This window comes from Jatropha curcas, chromosome 5 (genome assembly GCF_041381405.1).
Source record: "Jatropha curcas cultivar XTBG-Jc1 chromosome 5, XTBG_Jcur_1.0, whole genome shotgun sequence".
Lineage (NCBI taxonomy): Eukaryota > Viridiplantae > Streptophyta > Magnoliopsida > Malpighiales > Euphorbiaceae > Jatropha > Jatropha curcas.
The window spans coordinates 24,038,902-24,059,801 of record NC_143155.1 but is presented as its reverse complement, the minus strand read 5'-3'; the positions used below and the strand labels follow the sequence as shown (position 1 = coordinate 24,059,801).

General features: G+C 32.9%; 3 protein-coding genes across 11 annotated transcripts; 2 read left to right on the top strand and 1 right to left on the bottom strand.

The window, feature by feature from the left end:
- Window positions 1-973: 973 nt before the first annotated feature.
- On the top strand, window positions 974-3,884 carry SHW1 (short hypocotyl in white light1). The gene is made up of 4 exons (XM_012236598.4): window positions 974-1,170; window positions 1,266-1,469; window positions 2,855-2,920; window positions 3,412-3,884. The coding sequence occupies exons 1-4, from the start codon at window positions 991-993 to the stop codon at window positions 3,553-3,555; spliced, it is 594 nt and encodes a 197-aa protein (XP_012091988.1). The 5' UTR covers window positions 974-990; the 3' UTR covers window positions 3,556-3,884.
- A 74-nt stretch (window positions 3,885-3,958) lies between these two features.
- On the bottom strand, window positions 3,959-7,075 carry BPEP (transcription factor BIG PETAL P (BPE)). Its single transcript, XM_012236599.4, has 6 exons — window positions 6,277-7,075; window positions 5,608-5,802; window positions 5,324-5,389; window positions 5,002-5,070; window positions 4,840-4,911; window positions 3,959-4,572 (listed from the first exon to the last, which is right to left on the bottom strand). Exons 1-6 carry the CDS (start codon window positions 6,559-6,561, stop codon window positions 4,450-4,452), a joined length of 810 nt encoding a protein of 269 aa, XP_012091989.1. The 5' UTR covers window positions 6,562-7,075; the 3' UTR covers window positions 3,959-4,449.
- A 5,772-nt stretch (window positions 7,076-12,847) lies between these two features.
- Window positions 12,848-20,030, top strand: LOC105650192 (RUN/FYVE domain protein). Of its 9 annotated transcripts, none has more exons than XR_016320774.1 (17): window positions 12,851-13,162; window positions 13,249-13,293; window positions 13,371-13,469; window positions 13,574-13,684; window positions 14,292-14,466; window positions 14,593-14,649; window positions 14,926-15,062; window positions 15,167-15,226; window positions 15,313-15,390; window positions 15,871-15,944; window positions 16,323-16,399; window positions 16,786-16,865; window positions 16,954-17,040; window positions 17,258-17,327; window positions 17,408-17,477; window positions 18,862-18,903; window positions 19,677-20,030. XR_016320774.1 is itself a non-coding variant. In XM_089720940.1 (16 exons), exons 1-15 carry the CDS (start codon window positions 12,932-12,934, stop codon window positions 17,443-17,445), a joined length of 1,413 nt encoding a protein of 470 aa, XP_089577066.1. In that variant the 5' UTR covers window positions 12,848-12,931; the 3' UTR covers window positions 17,446-17,477; window positions 18,862-20,030. The 9 variants fall into 9 exon arrangements, 6 of the variants coding, with proteins under 6 accessions (XP_089577066.1, XP_089577065.1, XP_089577067.1 ...); XR_016320775.1 differs by having other exon boundaries at window positions 12,852-13,162; window positions 17,429-17,477; XR_016320776.1 differs by having other exon boundaries at window positions 12,854-13,162; window positions 17,432-17,477.
- The last annotated feature ends 870 nt before the right edge of the window (window positions 20,031-20,900 follow it).

Genomic DNA, 20,900 nt, shown 5'->3' with positions numbered 1-20,900 from the left:
CCTATTTGCCCTAATCACGAATCTTCTGATTCGAGATCAATTATGGGATCTGGTTGGATAGAGGGCAAATATGAAAAAGGAAATACTACTAGTAATTAAGGACATGGTTTAGTTAGTTTTTAATTTTTTTGGCCCAAATACTATTAAAAATCATTTCAATTGTCTAACTAAATCTTCTTCTAAAAATATAATAAAATAGTTGAGATCGGTTACAGAGTCTTATATCTCTCGAAAGACGGAATATTTTTTGTGACAGCTTTTCTCCATATAATTTTAGGTTCATATTTTATCTATTAAGTAATATCTATAATCAGGTAATCACATTTATAAATTAATATCTCATATAAGACATGACAAATACATTTTTAAATATTTTTTCTTATTTTATCTTTAATTTATGCTTCTTGCTCCTTGCTACTTTTGTCGAATGTGGGCATTTTTTTCACGATCACTTGGTTGGTTGCAGTAGGGGTGAGGATCCTGTTAAATTAAATTAAATTGATTCAGTTCAGTGTAATCAAATAGATTTTGGAGATTTAGTTCATATATTGTGAAAATCGATACAATATAACTAAAATTAAATTAGATTTAGATTTAGTTCAATTATTTCAAATCAAATTATCTATTTTGGAGATAAAAATTAATTTTTGTTAGCTATACAAATGATTGAACCAAAATTGAAATCTTTCAGTTTTCATTACTCAAAGCAAATAATAATCGAATTCTTAAAAAAGCTTATCGATATTGGCTAGGTTATTCAGTCCGGACAGAATACTCACCTCTAGTGGCAGGTGGCCTCATTCAATCGTTTTCACCTCTTCGGGTATAACTGGGCGTTAGACTGTTGAATTTGTTCGTGGGCTGGAGCCAGTCCACTCCCATTAGATGCAACCCAACCATTTAGAAAGTGGACTGGGCTTATTGCAAGCCCAGTCTAAGAGATTTTCATCTTCTCTCAAGTCATCCTTTTATCTTATTCTGAAACTCCAAATGGCAGCAGTAGTAGCACCTCCACTATCATCATCTCAATTGTCATGCACTGCTGTCACTTCCCAACCCACCAAACTCTTGTTTCACTCATCACTTTCACAACCTCGACACCAATACTTCCGCTTCCATAACCTCACCACTCTCTACAGAAATCCTAACATCATCATTTGCCATGGAAAGGTCTATCTCCCTCTCCCTCTCTCTCTCTCTCTCTCCCTTTTGTTTTTAACTTCGCTTGAATGCATTTTTGTCACCATCAAGATTTATGTTCTCAGCTAGATGGTGAAGAGCTTGAGGAGATTGATGGTGAAGTTTACTTTGATGATAATGACACCATCGAAGATGACAGTGATGGGGATGAGACCGAAAGCAGTATCGATTTGCTTATCAGATTCTTTCAAAGCATGTTCAAGAAGGTATCTAAGCGTGCCAAGAAGGCTTCTCGCTCGATCTTGCCCTCAGTAATTTCACCCCAATTGGTAAATTTACTTACGTTTCCTATATAGTGGAAAACATTGGTTATTATTGAAATCTCAATTTTGTTCTGTCCACTTGCTTGTAGCTTGGAACAGTGATTTTACAAATCTTTACTATCAATTCCTCTTTTCACTTGATAAATTTAAAAAATAATAAACTTATGCTTGAACTACATTGCTGCTGTTGCTAAAGCCAGTGCCTACAATAAATAATTTGATAATTGAACTGAGCAAATGCATATATTCTGAATTAGTTGGATGTTTGAAAGAAAGAAATGTTAACAAAGGAGACTAGTGTCCCTGACAATCAAGAATGTCAAATTTAAGGTTTCTAGAAATTGGGGATTGTTATGAGAATTGGTGGGCTCATATATTCAATTCTTATTGGAAGGGTAAGGGGCTCTGGTCCTTTTTTTTTTCTTCCTTTTTTTTTTTTTTTATTTGTTGTCACAATTGAAGGGAGATGTATTCTTAGCAGATATTGCATTGAATGATGGAGTAGGCTGTGAAGGAGGAACAAGGAGATGTTCTAAGCTTCGCAGAAGTTTTGTAACACTAGCTGCTCTGTTTTTGCTTCCTTTGCCATAGTTGCAAATTTGGGATTTTACTATTTACCAACACAATCAGATAAAATTTGAAGGATTTTATGGGTCCACTGATCAAGGCATAACAGAAAAACTTTATAAGTTTCCAAAAATCCCATTTCCATTATTATGCAATCGATCGGATCATATAGATATATATCCCTTAAACCAACATAGGTCATCAAAAGGAACTCAGAGACCCACGAAAGCTAGGATCCTTCAAAAAATGCATTCCTATTCGAAGATAAATAATGTAAAGATTTATCACACTCATCAGTAAGCATGCTCCTGACGAGAAGGGGTGTGCCAAGAGGCCATTGTGAAGGGCAATTGAAATGGCAGTTCAGTGAGATACAGTAATTATAGACATGAGTAAAGTGTAATAGACCTCTGCTTTAAGTTGCAGTTGACAGGGAACCTATTTATCATGGATAGATAATTTACTGATGGCCTTTGATTGAGCTGCCAAACGTTAAAAGCTTGACAGTATTGGTGGTGTTTGTGATAATTACTACCAAAGCGAGGGCTCCTTTTCAAGGCTATGTTTATTATGTTTTCTACTTAGGAATTAGGACATATTTTAATCACCTTGTAGATTCTTATCCTTTTACTGTTGAATTTGGTTTGCTGCATTTCTACATATTAATGTACCAAAATCTTTTTCTGACATAAAAAGAGGGTGAAGAAAAACAGCAGATGATAATAACTTTTAATAATCCTGCTTGTTAATCGTAACAGAAACTGTTGCTATTTGCTTGCTCTTATACTCTTTTTCTTTTGTTTTCTTCTGTTTTGGGAATTCAGGTTTCCTTTGCTGTTGATGGGATTATGCTATTGGCTGCACTTTCTATTGTTAAAGCACTTCTTGAGGTATTTTACTTTAGATTTGCAAATTCTTAGTAGTTTATCTGCCTTTTGCTGTTGCAAAGGCAATTATTGCATGGCTTGCATGTATATATGAGAACATAGGACACGATCTTAAACTTATCACTGTGTATCATGTAATCATTTTGATAATGCGAGTGAAATAAAGAAATAAACTGTCTTGCAGTAAATTGCATAAATTTGCTCCATTTAAAAGGAATGATATTGGAGTCCCAAAAAGTTGCAGCAGCAGTGAAATGAAACTGCTTCTGTTTTGTCATTCTTTTGGAGGCAAAATTGAGTTTGTTGACGATCCCCTGGAAAGTCAATGAAAATTGGAAGCATTTGATTAGTAGTATTTATTTACTAGTTAGCTATACTATAGTCTATACTCTCAGAATTAGAAGATCGTTTTTGTGGTTATAGAAGTGCTGATACCAGGATAACAAAATGAGCTGACAACTTATATGACAAATGGTGACTGATGTTTATTGCAGGTGGTTTGCACCCTCGGTACCACTGTCTTCACTGTAATCTTGATTCTGCGTGTCATATGGGCAGCCATTTCTTTTTTCCAATCAAGCGGGAACACTTTTAACCAGGGTGGAAGTTCCTTCGGAAGCACACAGCCAATGGCCTAGTATCCCTAATGGTCAGACTTCAGAGACTCAGAGTATTCCCTTTCAAAAAACACACCAATCCCACAATTATCTTGACACGCTAAAAATAGAAACAGCTATGATAAATTCTGTTATATTTGTGAATAATAGAAAGGGTAAATTTGACAAGTTCTTCAAATATTCATGTCAATTTATGTGACATATTTGTTCCCAATGGGCCACGATGGATTTAGGCTAGTGCGGTTGCTTGGCCGTTGGCTGGTCAAGTGTAAAACACTACGGACATAATGTTTGCTTGGATATAGGATCTTGATGACAATTTGACTGTTCTAATGCAGTGTATTCGTAAATCTTCTTTGACTTGCATTTTAAGGCATAACATCTTGAAATATTTCAAAAGAGAATTACAAGTTAGTCAGAAATATAGTCTTAACAATGTTATAACATAAACATTAGCATTTATCAACTTGGGAGTTCTACAGATACAGAGCTCTTAAAGGCTTTACTTTATTGAACAAGCTTCAGCTTCACAACAAGCCCGATTCTGAAGCAAAGGTTTATACAATATGTAAACATTAGCAATTTTGAACAAGCAACTTTCTTTTACAAGAGCAATACCCAACTCTAGGAGGCAGTATTCGAGTTTTTCGTATAGAGAATGGCGTTGAAGCCTGGGGAAGAAATATATGGAGTAAAGAATCATTTTCCAGCACACAAATGAATGGAGATGTTTAGATAATAACTTGACCAGCCTTTTAGACAGCAAGGACAGCTCCGAGTATGATGTTGAAACGGAAATATGTTCCCTGTCTTTGATTTAACATAGTGAGGGTATATATTCTGACAGCAACTGAAGGAAGAAGAAGTGCTTCTTGATGATGCTCTTATTACTATTGATGTTGTCTTTTCATATCATTATGTTCTTTCAAAACCACTGCCAACCTGCATATGCAACCACTCCGGTGATGCACCGCGGCTGTATTCCCTTGTGGCTTGTGATCCAAATGCAACCCCAGTTGTATCAAAAGTTAGTCCGAACTGAAATGAAAAATTGATTTGTAGAAAAGAGTTACTATTCAAGGCAAAGAAAAGAAATTCATCATCAAATGTTTAACATTTTGTTCAGGACTCGGCTATCCTGTTGTATTTTCTGTCTGTAATGTAACAAGAAATAAGCTAAACAAATCTGTAATTCTAAAGGCAGTTCAACCATGATGGGAACCACCAATAATTTAGAAATACAGGTGCAATCTGAAAAAGAAAAGGGAAATCCAATAATAGTAAATTAGATAAAGAGGGACTTACATCTTTAGAAGGAAATGCTTCAATTCCTGGGTTCATTTTTGAATTTACTGCTTCAAGCTTCATAGACAGGAACTGCAATTTCCAATGATTTGTAGGGCTTAATTTCTTTCAAAATAGAACAGCTTAGGGCAGTCAATACTTATGGAAAGTAAGGATATATACCTCAACCTGACGTTGTAACGATTGGATGTAATTAATAATCTCATCAAGGACCAGTGCTTTACCAATAACCTGCGTCAGGAAACCAACCTTAGGAAACAGCCCTCTAAAGTAAAACCTGGTAATTGTACTATTTACAGCAGAGCAGCAAGCTTGAACCTTGTTTTTACTAGAACTCTATCACAGACTACGCGACAAAATTGATTAAGCAAAATATACACTTCCACTTCCACGGATATTGTTATCAGACTATTATACAGACCAAACCTGCAGCTGCTCTGGGACTACGTCAATATGAACTGTAAGAAAATTTCAAACACCATACCTTGTTACAACCAGGGACTAAATCCTGAAGAATTTTCATTCTTTCGCTTATCTTCTCTCTCCTAGCCTGTTTGCACAACAGTTTTCATCAGAAAATTTTATATCATAGATTTACGAATCAAAACACATCTGCACAATAGAAGTACAAAAAAGAAACTGACATAAGCTCTTGGATCTAAGCTTCTTGCCAATCTCTCTTAGTAGCTACTACTTCTTAGTAATATTTTTTTCCTCTTTTTAGTTTTTACAGATGAATTAAAGTTTAAGAGAATTAAAGAAAATTACTCTTTCTGCTAGACTGTGGCTATCAGTAGCTTGACCCCTTCTCGCCCGTACGTGGATATAATCTTGTTTAGGTGGTTCTGGTGGTTGAGTATTCTGTTCCACAGGCTTGCCTGAACTGGGTTCGGCTTCAGTTTTAGAATCATGATTCTCGTCTCTATTTCCTGATGTTTTAAGCCGTTTAGCATCTGAATCATTCTGCCCAATTCAGATTACAAAACAAAAGATAAAAATATCACCCAAAAAAAAAAAAAACTCTGATTCATTATAAAATCTGTAATTTACAAAAATTTAATTGCACCCAGCTATATTGATGGAAAACATTCTAGATGATCATTTCTACATAAAAGGATAGAAATTCCCAAGTTTGATTAGGTGATAAATTGAATTCTGAGTCAACTTAATTAAGTGTGATTACTAATTTAGATCAATAATTGAATTCACTCACAAAAATAAATGGACAGCTAAAAAGACAACCTCAAAAAGCACTTAAAGTTTACATTGGAAACACAATAACAAGGAGACAACTCTTTCTTTATCAACATGTTAACTCTTCATTATTAGACAACCAAAATGAAGATAAATTTGAATAATCTAAATAAATCAAAAATACAACAAAAAAAGGTTAGGGAGATCATTCAATAAAATAAAATAAAATAAAAAAACAAATACCACTCTGTTGCCGTTGCCGTTGCCGTTGCCATTGACATTGCTTGAAGATAAGACCTTTGCAGAGTCATCCTCCGCTACATCGCGGCGTTTTCTTCCACCGCCGCCACCTCGAGTTCCTCTCTGCTCCAAATTCATCGGATCATTGCGCAAAATATCCCCGTTCGAATCCCCAAACTGACCACTCAAGCTCTGTCCAAACTGACCTCTCCCGTTTGCATTGACCGGAAACTGCCAGATCTCAGCCAAATTATACGACCCATTATTCATCATCGCCGGCGGATCCATATAAATATCCCCACCAAACCTAAACGATTCGTATCCCAACTCAAATTGAACCAAAAGCTACAATCTTTTTCACGTTCGTTAAGGGAGCATTGCGTGTCAAACTCAATGGGTTCGTTAAAAAAGGGAAATGAAGCAGCTTTTAAGTAGCTTCACAAAAAAGAAGCAGAACCCATTAAAGGAAAGCGAAAGCTATGTATCAAACAAACGAGAAAAAAAGCAAATCCAGAGAAAGAAAAAGGAGACTAGGTGTCTGTGTTTGTGTGTGCGATCTCCTTAGACAATGGAGGTTGGTGCGCACTGTGCCACCACTCACTCACTATTACAAAAAGAGAGAGAAACAGAGACAGAGAAAGAGACCTCGGGAGTTGCAAACTAAGTCACTTCCAGTGAGGTTTTCTCGGAGGATCCAGCTCTCTCTTTTTATTTTCTTGTCTATCGAACACTTCTCTCTCACTTCCACACCGTCGGATTAGCTTACTTTTCTTTTAATATCTAACCTGTTTCTAAATGATCAACGGTGATGCTTACTCAACAAGTAGTAAGGGCATTATTGGGTTTTTAATTTGATTGATGGGTCATGGGGGGTCATTTAGCTTAGTTTGCAGAAAGTATATACAGAAACAAATTGAAGTATTTTAAATAGTAAAAATGAATGAATGAATGAAATATTCTAGAGTAATGATATTTTTGAATTTGGTTTTGATTAGCACATGATTTTCATTTTAGTAAATAGATTATTAATAATGACTAATCATTGTTTAATGTTTATGATTGTGATGTTAATATAAAGTTAGAGATGATGATGGTTTTTAGTTCTTGATTTGGATATAATCCCAGGTTTAAGAAGGAGGCCCACAAATTCAATGGTCCACTATCAAAAATGTTGTTTCCAAACTTGGCTATATGTTTATCTTTATCTTATTTATTTCCTTGGCCCACTAAAGGTAACATATTTTATACAATCCTCTCGTGGTTGGAGTAGGCATCTGATTTTTTTTTTTTTCTTTTAAGTTTTAAATAGGTGAAAAAATTTCTTAAAAAAAAATTGAAAAAAAGTTTAAGGTTGTTATTGATATTGTTATTATTATTATTGATTAATAAAATTTTGTATTGTGCAAATGTTCAAATCTCTCGTATGCTAGTAAAAATAATTCGAGAAAATCTAAATTTTTAATTTTAATATTAATTAGTAGCTAAATTTAATTTAAATATGATAGTTATTATTATTATTATTATTATATATTTCTCATTTCACAATCTAACTGTATTGGAATCCAAAATTCACAAGAGAAAGAATTGAGGAAAGTAACAGAGATATATCTATTACGCTTTGAATATTTTTATATTTATTTGTGATGGAACGCTTGATTAGCTACTTTTTTTTAATTTAAAAACTGCGTAATTATCTTTTTCTTTTCAGAAATTAATTATTTTTCTTTTAGATTACCTAAAACTTAAAGATTTTTATTAGAAAGATTTTATACATATAGGAAAAACTCAAAATGAATGGAAGTATCTGATGCCATGAGAGCAGATATCTTTCAATTGGAAAAGACATATTCGATCAATAAACTTTTGACCCTATTCTGTGGAATTCAATAATTTTGATTTTTGACTGGTTCTGTAGAGAGATGGCCATAGATGCTACCAAGCAAAGTATGCACTGAGCTATTTGGATAGGGGCCAACTTCTAAGAACGGAGACCATCCAAAACATACCAACATCACCGCCATTTTCATTACCATTAATTTACAATTACAGAAGTAAAAAAGCTCAGTCGAACCTAAATTTACCGGGCAACGAAGGTTCTAATGAGTTTAGAAATTTTAAATTTGAACATAACTCAGAGGCTTAAATTTAAGTTAAGACTCATTGTTGATAAAGCTCAATAACTATAATAACAATAATTTAACATAACTCGGTTCCAATCAAATCTTTTCAGCCACAAAGATAGCCAACTCTATTATCAAAGAAATAAGGAAACGGGCGACGATTTGGCACCAGATATCCGGAGGTGTGAAAAGAGCAGCTGTGAGAAGCGGAAAAACCATCAAAAAACGACGATTGTTCGTGGAGGTTTCCACAGAAAGACCCCTCGGTTCTGGCAAACGGATCACAATTACTTTTTAAACCAAACTCAAACAACCTGTGAGCCAATTCATCTATTAATAGCTTAATAGATGAATTATTAATATACATAAATATTGCAAATTATGTTTAATTATTTATGGTTTAAGCTTAGCTTAACGATAGGATTCTTCTATAATCATATGAACCGAGCCGCGATTGAAATCGCTCTCTATCTTTTCTTCCACTCTCTCTTGTACCTATAAGAGAAAAAAATAAAATTAATCCTATTGGATGAATTAAATTGCAAATTTGCTTCGGCAGATTAATAATAGGTTTAATGAAATTTTTTTACACTGTAAAAATAAGAATATGATTTAGTTTATTGTTGGATAATTAATGTGAGCTACCTTAGAATTGATTGAAGCAGCAACTAGCAAGCGAGTTACAATTGGTGATTTATTTACATAAATACCTACATTTCTCTATCATAAAACAGGCAATCACATAATTGTTCTATGTATGCTCCAAAATTACCTCATCAGCAGCTCAGTCATCAACCATTCATTTTCAAGGGAAAGAAACAACGTAATTGCTTTCTTTCAAGAAGACCATTTTTGGTAAATCCACGTGACTTGAAAATTTGCCATTGTAGAGAAGCCAGCTGGACATATCATCTGAGCAAAGTACAGAAAAAGTGTAAGCCCAAATCCAATTGCCAGCAGATGAAATATGTGTTTTTCACGTGCTTGAAAACCACATGTGGGTAATTTTGTATCTCCTATTGCCACCTCAATTGGCTAGAGCACGGTGCAAACAAAACTAGGAAAACAAAATTTTAAGTAGTTTTTGCCCATCAAAATATTAAACATTATTTTTTATAATATTTAATAATACAATATTTGTATTGGCTTTTAGAAGTTAATATATTATTTTATAAAAGGTTAAGTCATGTAATGTTTAACTTTTAGCGTTTTATGAAAAATTACTTGAACAGCTAATAACTACTCAGACAACTAAATGTTATTAAAATAGTCAACGGCCACCGAAATAGCTCATTTTGTGGAACTTGCCCTAATATTGGTTTCATTGACCAATTAAAGAGTGGTTTGAATTTATAATAAAAACTATATATAATTGTCAAAATTATATTTCCTTTCAAGTTATTATATATGTAAACCAGTGAATCCCTTTTAACAACGACCATTCTAGATTTTTTTATCCTTAATTTCATAAATAATGTTCGTTTGGAATACAATTCACTCTCAGTTATGTAATCGAAAGTTGAGTTCCCTATGAACTTTTTATTATCATCGATGATGATTCATTATTCAAAAAATTAATTTTAATTAACAACATCTTTTGGATAGAAATATTGAATTTGGATAACCAAACATGGGCTAATGCTAAATCTCCTCTGGATTAGTGTACTTCTCTTTATGAAAGGTGTTTTTAACTTCCCCTATAGGCTTTTTTGCCTATCCTTTGGGTTCCCAAAATAAAATCTAAGAAGTGAGTTGGCTCTTTGTGAAAGAATGGTGGATGTGAACTGTGTTTTACATTGAAGCCAATCATATATATAGGTCTTGCCAACCTTCCCATTTGGATATCTAATTTGGCTAGGCATATATAGGCACTAGAAAGACTAGATTGCTTCTTGCTCAAGACGTTATATGAAGTATCAAATCATTTGGACAAATTTATGTCATTGGATGTTGATGGCCAATTCTAGACCGTTGGATCAATAACAAAGCAGAGAAAAGAATTACAACCCTGTATTTTGAGCACGTGGAAAAAAGGAAATTGGTGTGTCTAATCGTCATCTGAATATTTTTCTTTTGAAGGGAATTACACGTGGAAGAATACAAGAAATGGTGGCAATTTCACTGTCTAGCACCAAAGAATTATAATGAAGCCCCACTTCATGTGATTAATTACCAAAAATGGTAAGTTTTCCATTCTGTTGATGGAGGCTGCTGGATTTACTTTTAATAATACTAACAAATAACAATTCTCATGCCAAAAAAAAAAAAAAAAAAAAAAGCTCTCTCCTAATGAACTTCTGAAAAGAAAAATGTGTAAATTGAAATTTTAAAGGGAATTGGTCACCTAGGCCACTAGTTGTTAGACATTTATTACATATGAAAGAGTCCCTCAACTGTTCATTTTCAAATTTATTTGGTCTTTAATAATTGAGTTGCGATAATCTTATGAGATAAACACCAAACTATTAAGTTGGTAGATGTGAATTTAAAATGAATTACAATACACAGTGTTTTGAATTTTAGTTGGAACAAATGAAATTTTAAGTGATAGCTCAATGGTGGCTGAGTTTTATTTTTAAATTATTATATGAGGTTTGTACGTTATAATTCATGCCAATCATATGTGGTATGAGTGAGAGTAAGAGGTCTCGAGTTTAAATTCTTTCGACCATAAGTGTTTTCACTAATTTAGTGAGAGCATAAATATTTATTGTCCTTTCTTTCTACGCTAAAAGGAAAATAAATCGATTACAATGCAATATCTTATAATTTATTGAATATAAGCTAAATGATTATTATGATTAAACGTTGCTTATATATCAATAAAAAAAATGGTAGGTTCATCTAACTTTGAGGCAAAAATGCATAGTATAAAAGCTTAAAGCTGCATATATAGTAGGTAGGTATCCTTCTAAAGACTGTGGATGCGCTATTTAGCAGTAATTACCATTATTAGCTGGGAAATGGCATTCAAATTTATCGAGATTAAGAATTAATGATTTAAAAAAAAAAAAAAATTAAACGATGGAAATTGTGACAGGCTGCCAACTATAACAACAATGAAAGGAAAATCAAATGGGCTATAGAGACCTAATTTAGGGACAGTTTTGGTCCGCTGCTACCACAACTGTAGGAAAGCACTGTGGTCCTAGCAAGTATTAAATCTCAAACACCAACGTTTAATCTGAATGTCAACATCCATCGAACCGGCTATAAGCTGTCAATCACTCGAGCCATTTAACATAAAAGTTTTATTTTAATATCAGAATCCTTCTACTATTTTCTCAAAATATGATTTATCAAATTAAATTGATATATGATTCAAATAAATAAAAATAAAACGTTAGTGTAAATTGAAAAAAGTTTATTCAATTTCTTTGTTTTGCATTGTCTCTATAGAGAATTGAAAATCTTTTATAACCTGCAAGTCATTCTAACATTTAAACTTTAAGATCAAAATTTTAATTTTTTGGTAGTTGAATTGAATGATTCACTTATTTCTATATAATAAATGACTACTGTGTGTTAACCTACATCTTTTAGTAATTATTTTTATAAAATTAATATAGTCTAAATACAACATAAATAAAAAAAATGTCTTTTTAAAAAGTTAATATTTTGTCCTTTTTTTTCTCTCAATGTATGATAAAAAATACTCTCGTTTGAATCAAAATATTATTTATAATTAATTTAATATATACGTGGGTCAACACATGAATATATATACGTTTTTCCTGATTTTTACAAGTAAAATATGCAAATTTCTGCCTAAACTCGATGTTATTTTCGGTCAATTCAATTTGATTCTTCAATTAAATCGGTTATTTAATTTTAGATATTTTGGTTTAATCATATTCTCTATAAAAAAAATTGAAAATAGTTCTATTTGATTTTTCATGCCTATTTAGTTTGCTTTCTGCTTATTTGAAATTTGGTTTTTTTAGTTAGGAGTGATTTAATTCGGTTGAATTGAATGCTCATTTTAAGAAATAGTTTCAAAATGTAATTGAAGAAATTGAGCCTACTTAGGATCTGATTAACCAAACGCTACCCTTAATTTCCTGAAAAACGATGGAGTTACCAGCTGTGCATTGGCATAACCTAAACTCCTACAGACTGGTTAAGCTTAGGTAGTTCAAATAATAATAATAATAATAATAATAATAATAAAATCGGCATAGTTCTGGGCTTTTTACGTGCCGGCCCCGTTCTGCACTTAATTGTTTATGAACGACAAGAAGAAGTTGTCGTTATGATCACCGCTGGATTCATATAAACGACAAACCATCAACCACTGTCATAAAAAATCGCCGTCTTCTGTTAACTGTCTATTCTCTATTGATAAGTTACTTGTGGGTGTTGGTCGCATACAGGAAAATGAAAATTCGTTTATTTCCTAGAAACGACTGGATTTTAGTCGTTAGTTGAAATTGACGGCTCATTCGCAAAAAATGGCACGTTGCGCTTGTCGTTTACAATAAAAAAAAAGCGACAGTCATTTGTTAACAGCGCCATTGTCTGTCGTTCACTGAAACTACATGCATTGGCCTTACAACAATCAAAAAAGCAGCCGTTTGCGGAAGCAAACGACGGGTTGTCCAGATAAAAGAAGTCACCCTCTCCCTTTTTTCGGTTTTTTTTTTTTTGGCTACAGATTTGATAAGACGCACGTATTAACCTTATATTTTTGGAGGGAAATGGAGTTACTAAAGCTTTCCAAATTCAAGCTCCAGCTTCAGGCCCTGACCACAGAACTTCGAGATCTCAGAGTAAGACTTTCAATAACCGTTTTAACCTCTCTCCCTGTCTATCTTCTCTGATCATTTTGGTTATTTATGGGATATAATATATATAGGAAAGAGAACACTCTGCTACCGAACAATGCCGCATTCTGATTCAGGTTCTGCTACACTTGTTTTACTTTTCCACTCGATTTCAATTTTACTTCTTTGAGAAGTTGATAATTTGTGGAGACAGAAACAGAAGCAAACCGAGGAGGAATATGGGAGGAAGTTGCAAGAATTGCAAACGGAATTAGCTTCCTCCAACGAGTTGCACCAAAAGCTCGAACGAAAGGTTAGTCTGTCTATGTGTTTGTGGAAATGCTCCTTAGAAACTAAATCTGCGTGTTAACTAATTTTTTTAGCCAATTGACAGTGGTTGTAATTTTTTTAAAATAGGTGAATTACCTACAAAACGACAATGCTTTGCTTGAGAATAGACAGAAGGAGTTGCAGGGAACAATACAAACCCTGCTTCAATCGAGGGAAAATTTCGTGAATGCTTATGAGGCATGTTAGGAAAAGCTGAATACGCGTGTTCTTTTATTTATTCCTCTTGTTCGTCTGTGTGGTGCCTGAAGAATTGCGTTGTGAAGAATCTTGCATAATTGAATGTTCTTTGATGATGATAAATTTGGCGGTACATAATTTATTAACATTTATTGATTTTTTTTGTGCCTACTCCAGAAACTATATTGATTTTTTTTTTTAAGCAACTCCAGAATTCCAATGTCTTGAGATCTAGTTTTTATTTTTTAGCTTATTTACTGCCTATTATAGTACTATTGGACCTTCACACATGGTTACTTCATTTTTCATGAACTCAGTCCTATCACCTTTTTCACTTTTTAAAAGAAAAGAATCCTTCTTTTTTATGCCTTTTTTTCTTATATGGAAAATTATGGTATTTTTGAAGGTTATCATTAATGGGGGCCATCAATTTAATTAATAAAGGCTGAAATTAGTTCTATCGTGTTCTTTCTAAGAGCTGGAATTGTTGTCAGAAACTGTTGTGAAGCTCAATAAATCTAAGAGTAACTTATGCTATTGATTTACCTTATAATTTAGGAACATATTTAAATGATATATTGTTTACTGACTTGATATTTATGAGCAGGAAACAACTTGTGAGATGAAGCGTGCAATTGAAGCTAGAGATAGAAAGCTCAGTCTCCTATCAGAAAAACTGAATTCTCACCTATCATTGTTTGATTCTATAGAAAAGGAAGCATTCTTAATCAAGCAAGTTGTGAACAAAGTGCAACTCCTTGTGATTGAAAAAGAGGATGTAGGCACGTAGCTTTCTCAACCGTTATTGGTTCCAGATGTATCAGAATGTTTATTTCCAGCATAGGGTATTCATAATCAAATGGAAATCTTTAATATGAAGTTCTTATTAACTTCGTTGCTATTCTCAGTGGCTGGCTTAAGGAGCAAGATGGATACAGTCTCTGCTTTTGAGAAAGTATTTGTTGGTAACTTCACATCCTAGTTCACCTACATAAATTAGAATTTGCATCTTATTTTGTTTTCATCTCAATGTTTATATACTCTTGAATGTTATCAGTTGATCATCGTTAAGACTAGCTGTTAGCATTTCTTTTATCTGTTGCTCCTTGGTCAAACCTGAATGTTTGATTCATTCATTTCTAATCACTTTCAAACCTTTCGAAATACTTCAATTGTCCAGGTACTATTTAATTAACAAAGTCAAGATCCAGTTATGTCTAATTCACTCTGTTCTTTTGCAGAAAAGGTCCATTGCCTTGAAAATCAACTAAAAAACAATGAGGATGAGCTCAAAAGGAGAGACAACATTATTTCAGAGCTAGAAGCACAGCTGGAAGCAGAAAAAATTAGGAACAGTAATCAAACTCAAATAGGAGATATATCCATGCTTGCTATGCTATGCCTAACTTCTAGATTCCAAATGAAATTTTTTTTAATTTTAGCTGAAAATATTTTCTTATGAGTGGTCTTAACTAGCCTCACTTTCAGAATGCTCTATTAGCAAAGGATGCAGTAATCCAGAATCTGATTTGTGAAAAAGAGGTCAGTATTTGAGACTGTTGGCTGTTTATTTTTCACTTCAGCTTTTTCGTGCTCACTGACCTCTATTGTTTTTTTTGAACAATCAGGCTTTACATTGTGAAGTGAGGAAGTTAGCACTAATATTACAGAAGGTTAAGGAGACTGTTATAGATATGGATGAAGAGGTCAGAAAAGGTTTTCATTTTTTCTATGAGCATTCACCCACAAATTTAATCTGTCATTTGCATTCATTCCTAAGAACCATTTGAACCATTTAGTGAGAAATTATCCAGTACATGTTTTTGGCATTTAACTTATAGACATTTACCCTTGATGAGCTGACAAGACAATAATATCATTGCCCATAAGAAAAGCTCTATTCGAAAATGTGGCTATTTTATGGTTCCTTGAAATTTCTAGATTTTGATTTAAAGCAGGTGTATGGCCATTCTCTAGATAAAGTTGTTTGGCTGTGGACTTTACTTCTTTACTATGCTGAGTTTAGTCTATCAGTATATCATATCCATGGATTTTGGTGTAACCTCTAAACCTCAGTATTTCTTATCTTATGATTTGTCTAGGAGCTTTCATGGATAACTTTATGACTTAGTTTAACTTGATTTCATTTTCTTCTGTGGCTAAAATTTCCTTTAATTGAATGACAGGACAAAAGAGTGTTCTCCTCCGCACTGGAATGTCAAGAAGACTGTCAAATGGTTGTGGTAGATGAAGATAATAGGTAACTGAATAGGCTTCTTGGGAACATCAATGCCCTCATAATGGAGGATTTTCAATTTTGAGTTGATTAATTTACATTTCTTATTGAAGCTAAAAGAGTTAAGGGCAAAAAAAAAAAAAAACATCAACCCTATTTATTTCAGTTCAGTAATCAGATAAGTTAGAGTATTACAAATTTCTCGTGTGGTAAAAAAAAAAAAAACCAATTCTGGCAGTGTCTTTGAAACAAAATAAATCCTTGAACATCTCCAGTAGGTCTCTTATGCTTTTTTGAAGACAGATTTTGAACTTGTGCGGTATGCAAGCATTATAACTTATGCTTTTATCCAAATGCTGTTTCGTACACATGAAACTATTTGTATTGTAAGTGGCTGACCAGGATTGAAGCAGATGTCATAGACATCGGAGAAGCATCTCTACATAAGGCTTGCAGAATGGGTGCTGCAGAAAATCTAGGTATGCTATTCCTTCATTTTATTTTCACTGATTTAGAGATTAGCAATTGAAGACCCTAGGAATAGGATGTCTGTAAATGTTTATATTTTTACTTTAAGGTGTGTATACTCGATAGCCTGTATGCATTTTGGAAGATATTAAAATAGATGTATTATTTACAGACAGAAACTTATCACATTGAGCACAATGGTATTTGCAAATTGAGAAGTAGCTCCCAGAAATGGGTCCTAAACTTAATTTGCAAATAACTGTTGCTTTTCAAACACAAAATGATTTTAAAAGGTGACATGCCTCTGTGTGTACTGCAAAGAAATAATTCAAGTTGAAATTCAAAAACGAAAACATGAGACATGTACCAAGCACAGATTATTAAACTGTTTATGCAGCTTCACCTACATGTCAAGAGCAGCACTCGGTCGGGAACCTCCAGCAAGAAAAAAATCATTTAGACTCTTGTATGTCAGAGGCAAGTAGAGTTGTTGTTGCAAATTAATGAACTTGTTTATTGTTACTGTGCTAAAAGAATAATAAAACTTTTTGAAATGATCAATCAGCAGTCTTCTACTTCTCCATCGCACTCGCCTTGCTCCGAACTTCAATCTGCAGTTCATGATTCAAGCATTGCAGCAAACAATGGAAAGGTAAGAGATGTTATCATCTTTATGTCAAAGTAACCAGACATTTGTATCCTTTCAGAAATGAAATTGCATATTCCATCTTGAACCATGATAAAATTTGCTATGGAGGTCACAAGTATGTTTTTTACATTAGCCAATCACCGCTTAGAAGAAAATTAGATGACATTTCCAAGATTAAAAAATATCAAACAGTTAACATCTTTATATGTTTTATGCACAGTTCATTGCAACAGTACACCATTTAGATTCAGAGTGCTCAACAACTCGAGCAGAAACCTCAGAATTGCCAGGTTTAACTAGATTATTTGGTATCAAAATTTCATTTTAGGATACTGGTCATGTTTTCAACATTCTGATTAGTGATAACTAGATTATTGTCTTATGGGCGCAGCAGAAGAAGGAATATGATGTAAACAATACCATTTGCAATCACCATTTTCGTAAGTCTGCTTGATTTTCTTCCACCAAGAATGTTCAATTTGATTTTCACATTGTTTTTCTATTCTGGAGATAGATCTCAATTTCATAAAAGAAATGCAAATCTAGTCGAGCCATAGTAAGTGAGGCCCATTTTCTGGTTACATATTGGGCCGGCTTTTACAACTTCTTTTTGAGCAGTGTATATTGACCATTAAACCCTGATATCAGCCAGGCCTCAGCAAAAGCTGACTTGTTACCTGGGAGAGGTTTGATTTGGTAATTGGTCCCCATCTGTGATTTAGAACAGCCATAACTGCAAGTGAAGAGCAGTAAAAGTCAACCAAATACAAACAAAGTTCATTAGGTAATTGTCTAGACTTGAAAAAAAAGTCAATATTGTCAATATTGAGCAGAGAAGTCACACTCAACTTAGCGCTTTCCATGCCAAATCAAACGTGCAACTACGATTCCTATGCACCCTTGAAATTGCCCCAAATCTGTCTTTTTGGAGCCAGCCGTTTCAGTGTTCTTAGAGAATGGAATCATACTTAAATGCTAATAAATTGGGATTTGGAGGCATTGGACAGGGTGAAAGTATAGAATTTGATTCTAGAATAAATTTTTAATAGCAGACAACAGTCGGCGGATTGTGTCTTGTCTTCTCAATCTTCAATATGTTGTGTAGTAGAATAGAATCAGTAGGTGAATGTTGATTCCACACCTCTTTGACAATTGACATTCCTTTTGCATTCAGCCTTTTCATTTCATACCTTCATAAAACTATCATCTCCCTAAGAGCCTTTTCAATTCACTATTTCAATACAACTTTTTGTCCACTGCAAAAACTATTTCGATTTGGTCAGTTCTTTTTCTTGTTTGAATATCAAAAGGACATAGATTTGATTTATTTTGGAATTAGGTGATACCCGGTTATTAGAGCTGTGGGTGCATATTTGAAGTGAGAAATGATGGGCATTCGTATGGTAATACTATATTAAAAATAAAAGTACCAACTTTTTTTTTTTAAAAAAATACCTTTTCGTTCAATTAATCCTTTCAAGCACAGCCCCATTATTCCTTTGCTAATAATCTTTTCTTCACATTAAAAATACGTGTGTAACATCAATACCCCAGTGGATATACATCTTAGACTTCAATGTGTTGATCATGATTTGATTTTTAAAATCAGTGTCTAAGAATTAATTTTTGATGTAAATCTCGAACATGAATAGACACTTAAAATAGTTTAGAAATGATATTTAGTCTTGGTAAATAAATGAATGAGTTGATGAGAAAATGCTCAAAATTATTTATATAGAAATAATAATAATTATTTTTGTCTACTTATATAACTCATTTATGTATATATATCCACAAACTATGTGTTTAACATTTTTTTTTCAGAGGAAAGGAAGAAAGAAAAGGCTAAAGGATAAGACAAGACAGGTTAGATTTTATCTTGATAGTTTGGTTGAAATGGCACGAGAGTTTCTCGTCGATGCTAAAAAAAGGGATAATGCATGAATTAAACTTTTATCCCAATTGCCGTTCCTGCAAAGATCATAATAAAGTGATAAACATACAATAAAACGAAATGTTTTAGTACTAGGCATCACCATGACCTGGTTCAATTTTAAATCGAAATTCAATTGGAACCAAATTGCTCAGAACCAACCGAAATCAAATTATGACCAACTATTTTTTGTTCTAAATCAAAACTGAAATAAAGTGTATAGATTTGGTTTTAGTTCTTTATTTGTTTGAAACTAGAATTAGCGATTCTAATTTTGAAACGTGAAAAGAAAAATATTTGTAAAATCAAAGACTATCTGTTTTTTCCGTTTATTATAATTTGGTGTTTTATTAAACTGTCTAAAAAAATAATAAATTAAAAAGGAAAATAATTGTTTGATTTTAATTTTAAACTGGAATTTCGTTAAAACCAATCGACTTATGAGCAACTCAATTTCAATTCCTCACTCTTTCCAGAAATGAAGTCATGCTTGCTTATACGTGTACCTAAAGCAAAATTGTCTAGCCAAATCTCTTATGATTATGAAGGAAGACTATCCATAAATTCTTCTATATTGTTTAGTAGTGCACATTATTTTTATTTTTTATTTGATTGCTTGCTTAACCGGAACGACACAGAGAACCACTTTCCAACTGTACAGTGTCCCCTCATCTAAAACAATGCTCTTTTATCTTTTTGGGCATAGGGAATGGAATTATGGAACTACTACCCATTATGAATTGCAATTGTGGGGGCCATTCTCCATGGACTGTCCTCCCTCTAAAGAGAAGAAACCCCGTTTGTTGAAGCTTTCGAGTAATCCAGAGTCAGGATAAATAAAACTAATTAAAAGGGTATATAATATGAATGGTGAATCGATCAAAATAACTTAGGTTATATTGTGTTAAAAGGTAAGTCCAACTTATTATAAGTCTAATATTAAATTCAAATTTGATTAATTTACTCTTAGGTCTAGATTCTCAACACCGTTGATTATGTCCTTCCAGACAGGTATTCATGTGGGTTTTTATTCTACGATTCGTCTCAGTGAATTCTTTTTTCCTGCATATATTTCTCTTCTAGTTTTATTACTTTTTATATTTGAATTATATTAAATTTTATGTAAATATAGACAATTGGAATCAAAATAAATAAATAAATTGAATCACATAATATAAATGTTAATACAATATTTATTAAAATATCAAATATGAGCAATATTTATGTATATTCACACATTTACGATAATACTAGTTTTAATAGTTATTAAATGTAGGAGCTAAATCAAAATTGTTCGGTAAAAATAGCTATTTAATTAGCTGAATTTGGAGAAAAAAAAATGAATATGATTATCAAAAAATTTAATACAATCTAAATATGGAATACTAAAATGTTAGAGTACATAACATTTGATAAAATATTTAAAAGCTATGGTAAATATTATATTACAAAATAGAATTTTGATTTGATAAAGAAAATTAGTGTTGCCAAAGACGACCTTAAATTCGGTGATAAGGTAGGAGGTTTCTATGTTTTGTTTTTTGAATGCACAATGGAGGAAAGTTTGTGAATAGGTCAGAGTAAAAAAAGAGAAACAATAACGTGAAATCAATAGCAATTTGGATTTAGTTCACCTGCCAGGAAAAATTGATGGTACCTCAACCTCACCACTAAACAATTTGACTAAAAGACAAAAACATAAATTGAACAAAAAAAAAGTGAAAAGGAAAGAAGGCGTGAATATCTGAAATCTGTTAAGAAAAATATTAGTAGGAGTAGTAGTAGAATTAGGAAAATGAGAACAAACAATTAAAGCCGGGCAGATGAAGGTAATTAATTAATTAATGTAGACTCGCCAGACGCATTAATTAATTTATTATTAATGATCCCAAAATTTTAATGTATGAAGATGAGAGTGATTTACTACTTG